The following is a 7,771-nucleotide window of genomic DNA, read 5'->3' as shown; positions in this document are numbered from 1 at the left end:
TGGACTGACTAACTAGCTATTAGCTACGCACTTATGCTCAAATTCCCCAAAAACAATAGCCCCGTCCTGTCAAATCACGAGCCACAAGACGCAAATTGCTGCCCCCCCCCCCCCCCTCTCTTCCATAGACTATGGACAAATTAAGGGGACTCGAGATTAGGACGACCCAAACATGGCAAGTAAAGTAATGTGATGTTTCCATTCTTCACGTCACATACTCTCTACAGAGTACAACTCAACTACATGGCGCGCTGTTGAACTACCTACGTACTAGCGAGTGGAGCTGTCTGTTATGAAGATCGGAACAAGAGTTCAAAGACAAGAGAGAAACGAAACGGAACAAACGATGTGATAGGTAGACATGCGATGGTGTGCACTTCAAGTGCCAATGATCCCACTGACCAGTAACAACAATGACAGAAGCACGGTGAATAGAGCAAAAATCAATAGCCGCAGGACTTGCGCTCAAGTCTTAGCTAGCTGTCTACTTGTAAAGAGAGGGGCCTGTATTCCCTTTTCTGGACTGTGGCCTTACGAAAGTTCCAGACAAATTGCCATGACCTGCAGCAGAAGGGGGATCACAGTGCACACTAGCTACTGATCATCCAGCGCGTTCTAAGCTTTGCAGATCCCGGGCATTGCTCAAATCCTTCCCTCGTACATAATTCGTCATGAGCTCTAAAATAAAAACAAAACAAAACAAAACAAAAAAAAAAACATCTGTGGGCATGCCTCCGTTACTGATTATTAGATGCCGGCAGTGCCCCAGTGATCCACATATCTTCCCTCTTGACTCCATACGTATGTATGTAGTACGTACTACTACGACGTACTAAAGTCTCTCGGGTCTTGAGGTCTCTTGTGATGGGTTTGAGTTTAGATCTCGATACGTTGGACTTCTTTCCATTCCACCACCTCCTTGGATCAGGTCTGCGACGTGTCATTCATTAGACTCGAGCTTCCCAGACGCCTCGTCGATCCTCCACCTTAACAATGCACCGGATCTCAGTTCGGAGAGATTGAAACAAAAGGGAAAGGAAAAAGGGCTACATACTACGTACCGTGTCAACTGAAGCTGACCTATTCATAAAAAATATTTTTTTTTACCTGATCCGATTAAACAGAGAATACCCCTCGCCGACTCACGCTTCGGTTGCAGGGCCAACACTCTGATATCGGAGATCCAGCGCGTCTCTTCTGCAGGACCAAGATCGCGCGGTGAGTTACCGGCATATACTGACTGCCAAAAACGGTTGGAGTCTACCCAGAAATAGGAGAGATCTAGTGGAAGAAGACCAAAAAAAAAAGAAAAGAAAGATTATTCTTCGGGTTGGTTGGTGGTTACTGGGTTACTCTACTAGGTTATACCAGCCCACAAACCTATCAAAAGGCTCAGAGGCAGCTGGTTCAAATCACCACCTCTTTGCTGTCTCAACTTTTCTTCATGTCACCGCCACTACTATCTATCGAGTTGTCATAGCTGTGCTATACAACATCATCAACATCAACAAACTCTGGGTCAGTCCTTGCGAAACCATACGGCATCACTCCAATGCAATCTCTACTTCTTCCAGCTCCGTGGTTTTCCAAGACGCATTTTGGGCCGCACAGATTCGATATCGATCCTGGCCGTGTGTCTGTCCACTTGCGGCCACCGTCGTCCACGGGGCCGAAGGCCAGTCTTAGGGCATCTTATTCGGCTCTCCCTATGTCTGGCATTGTGCCAACGGGCACCCGTGCACCACAACGTGCAGACACAAACACCGCAATAACGCAACGAGAGCAGCGGGGAGGAGAGAACGCAGAGAACCCGGATTCGGCAGATCAAACTCGCTCAAATTTACCCCCGAGGTTACCGACATTGATTCCTGTTGAAGGGGCGGGTGTCGTATCTACTCAACCACCGAGATTTCTATCTACCGAAGAATTGCTAGTCAATCCGACTACTCAGGTGCCCAGCATCAGCTCTACAATCTCGTTATCGCAGGTTATATCGGGGTCTCCACAACTCGGACTTCACGGTGTGCCAACCTCCAGCGCCATACGAGCTTTACCACCGAGGTCTACAAGACGTGCTAAGGCGCATGTTGCTTCGGCTTGTGTGAATTGTAAAAGAAAGCATTTGGGTTGTGACTCCGCTAGGCCCTGCAGGCGATGCGTTTTATCAGGAAAAGCGGTATGTGTGTGCCAGGAAAAGGGACTATACTCATACTGACAGAATTATAGTCGACATGTGTAGATGTCACACACAAAAAAAGAGGACGTCCGCCCCTTAAAGCCGAAGAAACACCTTTAAGAGCAGTGCCTACTCTAGACAGCTCAGTGACTCCGCGAGAGCATTACCCAACGGCAGCGAGCGCGCGAGGGCCGAGTCACTCCAAGACATCTTCACGAGAAATTCGACCAGTGACCGACTTGCAACACTCCCGAACACTAGAACATGGCCCGGCAGGATTAGGTAGCAGTACCAGCCCGTTAGCGGCATCTTCAGGAAGATGGCAGCCGTTTACATCGCCCCAAATGCTCCCAACCGGTCACAACCAAAGACCTGTATCATCCACAGGACCTTCACAAATATCTACTATCAACTATGTACATAATAACCCGTTTACACCGTATCATATGGCGGCATTTTCACCGCCCACAGGAGCTTCGGATATGCCGACAGTGCTGAACTACAATGATCGTCCGCCTCCTACTACAACGCCACCGACAGTATCGCCCCAACAGTATCAGCAGCATTTTGCTCCAACGTTGCAATCACGCATAAGCCCGCAGACCCCTAGTCGCGGCTTGGAAGTTGTTCCAGGACCTTCTTCATTAGGGTTTCGGGAGCCTTACACCGAGCCAGGTGTTCGTCTACCACCTATCCTCCCTTCTCCGCCTACATTTGCTGCTCATACCTCGACACATCCACATCGTCGAAGCGATTCATATCCTAATATATTCACATATCAAAGCCTGAGCACTAGTCCTCAACAGCAGCAGCAGCAGCAGCATGAACCTCCTTCATCCTCGTCATCATCGCAACAATTTACCCGCCCTCAGGAGTCTCCGCGCTCCATGTTTGAGCTTCGATCATCATATCCTCCGGTTTCTGGACCTGCTGTTGGTTCCCATGAAAGAAGTCCACCATATATCCCTCAGACTCAACGGCCATATAGCATGATCATGCCATCAACAACGACTACCACTACCTCTCCAGTCTACAGTGAACGACGACGAAAGAGCACGACTAGTCACAGCGAAGATAATCCGCAGCCAGCGAAAAGACGACGAATGGCAGTGGACGATATCGTGAACGACTAGCAGATAACAATACTTATATCAAATATTTACCGCTTAATATTTATTCATAATATCTATTACTACAACTTACTCACCTCAATACTATCTTGGAGCCGGAACTCCATGGCGAGGTCGAAAGAGCTATATTGACAAATTGCAACAGCTGCCCTTGATGGGTGGGTTCGCAGATAATACATATTAATTCCGCCTGCATTTTTGGGCTGCTTCAGCAAAGATCTATTCTGATAGGGAGTTGGACCATTTTCTTTCCATTCCTGCTCTGTGTCTGTTGTCTTTCAGTTTTCTTCGCATTTCCCCTTTATTCATGATATAGACTTTTATTTGTCTGTTTATCGACTTTCTTACAAACTGCTAGAGTGGAAAAAGTCACCATACCGTTGCATTATACTCTTGTTTGACCTATATTCTTGTTTATTATCAGTACCGGTCACATTCAAGGCGCTGCTTTTTGCTTTATCTTTTTGTTGTTTATGTAGCATAGCGATTCCCCCTCCTTCGTTTTTCTTTCTTTTCGTTTTCTTTTTTCATTCTTGCTTACCATACATTATTCGCTGGTTGTAATATTCCCTCATTTCGACACATGACTGGCGTACACATATCAACCGAGTTTGTTATTACTTCCGAGGTGCAAATTGGCTACATATCTCGTCTACATGTATCACAATCAAATGATAGAACATTTTGAATGACACTAATTTCTTCATTCCAAGGAAAAGGCACATGTCCCGGAGCATATGACTTCGAATGTGTAGTACTAAAATGTAACATCACCCAGATCTACATGAACATAGACACTCACATGCTCGATTAAAAGATCTGATCATAGATATATATATATATACAAGGCCGGAAGAAATTCAAGTATTCTTGGACTGTGTTACCAGAAACAAAATACAACAGCCAATAATAACAGTCGCCATAACCCCAAATATCGCCTGCGTCTTCCACCCACTCTGTACCAACGCCGCTTTCCGACTATACTTCTTCACAGTGGTGACATACAGCCCAAACCCACTCGCAAGACAGGCCAGACTCATGCACCAAAACACGATGCCCAAAGGTAGAGCAATAGATCGTTCGAGTTGAGTGGGTATTGAGGTGAGATGAAAGGAAATCAGAATTGCGGAGGAGACTATGGCTAGATAGATGGAGAGTCGGAGCCAAGAGAGAAATGTGCGCTCATTGGCGAGGTGGTCGCGAGCGTCGGATGCTGTATTTTCGAAGAGGAGAGGGCCTAGTAATGGGCGAGCTAGGAATATGTGGTTTGGGGAGGAGGATTCGCTATTTTATGATTAGTTGGAGGTTTAAAAGAAAGTATGGAAGTATGCATGGATTTCCGAGCACATGTATGGGCTCGACTCATTGACGATGTTACACTACAATCACTCTGCGCGAAAATACATGGCGGGTGCAATTTCAGGTATAAGGATTCATCTTTCCAAAGAGATCTTTGAATGGAGCTGGCATACTTTTCAACAAGGACTGGCCTCGAATGAGTCGGGTTAACTAGCGGATTGAATTTGCGTGGTCGGATAGTGTCCATCTTGTCGTCCTCGTCCTCGGCTGAACAAGTGTATCACGTCGCCGCTTGAGTCACGGGCTTCTGAACTATATAACGGGGAAAGCTGAAGTGATTTGAGTCATCACTTGATCTTTGAAGTTGAAGTTGAAGTTGAAGTTGAATTCGGTTCAAGATGGGCCGGGGAGCTAGTCCTGTTAGAGAAGCTGATAGCTGATTCGTCCACCCATCTTCACAGCGAGTCACATGTCAACCTTCGATGTGCCATTGTCGACGTTCCATTCGCGATGTCTCGCATAGTTTATCCAGGGCTTCATATCGTCCCCTAGGACGTGTTTACTATTTACTGTTTATCCCCAAGAAGAGACACGACCCAATCACATTTGATAATCATATACAGTCTCGATCTGCCCAATCAGAGCGAGCAGAATAGAGATTGTGCTCTCTGATTGGCCAATCGCAAGGACTTTCCTTGTTTGGCCGCGGGGCCTTCGTTCTCTTCTTTTGCCTCTCCAAATTTTCTATCATCTCTTTTGCTTTTCTCTCATAAGGATATGCTTCATTTTCATGCCAGCGATGTTCCGCAACGTCTCAATTGCATGTTCTAAAGATATTTCCTTGCATTACGCGCAACATTGTACCGAGAGAGGTCTCCAATGTCAAATCTCGGCGGCGAAGCTAGGGACCGATAAGCCCCAGTTCTGACTCACGAACACTTTTTGACTAACTAATTTAGTTCATCTACATCATAATTTATTGCGGAGTCTTGCTGGGTATCCACTTGGCTTGAGATCAAAGTCTTCGTTTTCTCTCTTTCTTTCTGTGATCGTGATGTACGTCAGTGAAGCTCATACTGGCCGATACGTATGATAGACTGCTACCTTCGAGTTCATAGTCGGTATGGCGTTACACAACTCTGCTCCTCTTGCGATTGCTCGCACTGATCAGGACAGTCAATCATTGACATCTGGCCCTTCAACCGTTCAGACTGTGATTGCTCGGGATATTGCTTCTTATAATTCTGGTAATGGAGTGAATCATGACTCCGATGACGATAACGATAATGATTTTAACGGACTGGTGCACTCATCGACCAACGTCTTAGGAACTACGCCTCATTCTTTGGTTGGTTCTTATCGTCGTCCCGGCCATTTCACGGCTGGACCTCGTGGAACGGTTGTGCCGCATGGCCATGACCAAGAGCAGTATCTTACGACAGACGAATTGGAGCGTGCATACACGGAAGAAATAGATTTGCTTAGTGATAACCATGTTATTGCCCCGGATTCGTCGAAGCGGGGTGTCATGAGCAATCTGACGAGGCAGCTGAATGCCGGGTTACGGCGCGCATCTCTCTCGAGCCAGAGACATGAAGACAGCCCACAATTACCGGTTACAACCCCAACAGAGACATCGGCTCTACTAGGAGACCGACCAATTGACAATGATGAGATCGACCGCAAATGGGAGGAAGCAGTCACAGCTGGTCTAATTCAATCTAGTTGGAAGCGAGAAGCTCTCGTGATCGGGCAATATTCTCTGCCGCTCATTGTCACTTTTCTTCTGCAGTATTCCTTGACAGTAGCATCCATTTTCACAGTGGGTCACTTAGGGACTATAGAATTAGGAGCAGTAAGCCTGGCCAGTATGACTGTTAGTATCACCGGATCGGCTGTCTATCAAGGCCTTGCCACCAGTTTAGATACTCTTTGCGCCCAAGCGTACGGATCAGGAAGAAAGAAACTCGTTGGACTACAAATGCAACGGATGGTGTTCTTTCTGTGGGTAGTCACCATACCAATCGCCATCATTTGGTTTTTCGCGGATAAGATCTTGGTGGCTATTATTCCAGAGACGGAGGTCGCGCTTCTCGCCGCGCGGTATCTCAAGGTTCTAATCTTTGGCGCACCGGGATATGCTTGTTTCGAAAGCGGGAAACGATTCGTGCAAGCGCAGGGCATATTCACAGCATCCTTGTACGTACTTTTGATCTGTGCGCCATTGAATGCGTTTATGAACTGGTTCTTCGTCTGGAAACTTGAGTTGGGTTTCATCGGAGCACCTATTGCAGTCGCGATTACGGAGAACCTTCTCCCCCTATTCCTCTTCTTGTATGTATACTTTATCGGGGGTCGCGAATGCTGGAATGGATTCACATGGAAGGCATTTCACAACTGGGGCCCTATGATCCGTCTCGCTTTACCGGGCCTAATCATGGTTGAGGCTGAATGCCTGGCCTTCGAAGTCCTCACATTGGTATCATCCTATCTCGGAACTGAAGCCCTCGCTGCGCAGTCCGTGCTTAGCACAATCAGCAGCATCACCTTCCAGATTCCGTTCCCCGTGGCAATTGCAGGTAGCACACGTGTTGCAAATCTCATCGGTGCGACCCTGGTCGATGCCGCGCGCACGGCTGCCAAAGTCGCATTAACTGGCGCCGTGATTGTAGGACTTCTCAATATGTTACTTCTCTCGTTGCTCAGGCACTCACTCGCTGGTCTCTTCACGTCGGATGAGGAAGTCATCGAAATGGTTGCTGCCATCTTACCCATCTGTGCAGCTTTTCAGCTTTTCGATGCTCTAGCAGCGAATTGTAATGGCATCCTCCGTGGCCTGGGCCGGCAAGAGATTGGTGGTTATGTGCAGGTGTTTTGCTACTATGTTGTGGCAATGCCGATTAGCATGGGGACGGCTTTTGGATTGGGATGGGGCATTGCAGGTCTATGGACGGGCGTGGCACTTGCATTAGGATTGGTGTTTTTCATTGAGATCATTTTTCTCAGCAGGACAAGTTGGGAGAGAAGTGTGGAGGAAGCAAGAAAAAGGAACGATGTTGCTTAGCCTCATCTATAAATATGGTATACTGAGGTCGAGGATGCCTGGTACTGTGTCATAATATCTACAAACCCACTTGTATATAAGCAAAACAATTTCTCAAGCTAC

At 47.1% G+C, this 7,771-nt stretch overlaps 3 protein-coding genes across 3 annotated transcripts; 2 read left to right on the top strand and 1 right to left on the bottom strand.

The window, feature by feature from the left end:
* Positions 1-1,552: 1,552 nt before the first annotated feature.
* Positions 1,553-3,309, top strand: EYB26_008411 (uncharacterized protein; the record flags this gene model as incomplete). The annotated part of the gene is made up of 2 exons (XM_054267666.1): positions 1,553-2,176; positions 2,227-3,309. 2 exons carry the CDS (start codon positions 1,553-1,555, stop codon positions 3,307-3,309), a joined length of 1,707 nt encoding a protein of 568 aa, XP_054123641.1.
* An 857-nt stretch (positions 3,310-4,166) lies between these two features.
* On the bottom strand, positions 4,167-4,852 carry EYB26_008410 (uncharacterized protein; the record flags this gene model as incomplete). The annotated part of the gene is made up of 2 exons (XM_054267665.1): positions 4,167-4,590; positions 4,779-4,852. The coding sequence occupies 2 exons, from the start codon at positions 4,850-4,852 to the stop codon at positions 4,167-4,169; spliced, it is 498 nt and encodes a 165-aa protein (XP_054123640.1).
* Positions 4,853-5,694: 842 nt separating this feature from the next.
* EYB26_008409 (uncharacterized protein) lies at positions 5,695-7,669 on the top strand (the record flags this gene model as incomplete). Its single annotated transcript, XM_054267664.1, has 2 exons — positions 5,695-5,726; positions 5,782-7,669. 2 exons carry the CDS (start codon positions 5,695-5,697, stop codon positions 7,667-7,669), a joined length of 1,920 nt encoding a protein of 639 aa, XP_054123639.1.
* Positions 7,670-7,771: the final 102 nt, after the last annotated feature.

The sequence above is a fragment of the Talaromyces marneffei genome, chromosome 6, assembly GCF_009556855.1.
Source record: "Talaromyces marneffei chromosome 6, complete sequence".
Lineage (NCBI taxonomy): Eukaryota > Fungi > Ascomycota > Eurotiomycetes > Eurotiales > Trichocomaceae > Talaromyces > Talaromyces marneffei.
Note: the sequence above shows the minus strand (reverse complement) of the source record. Positions and strands in the feature narration are given on the sequence as shown.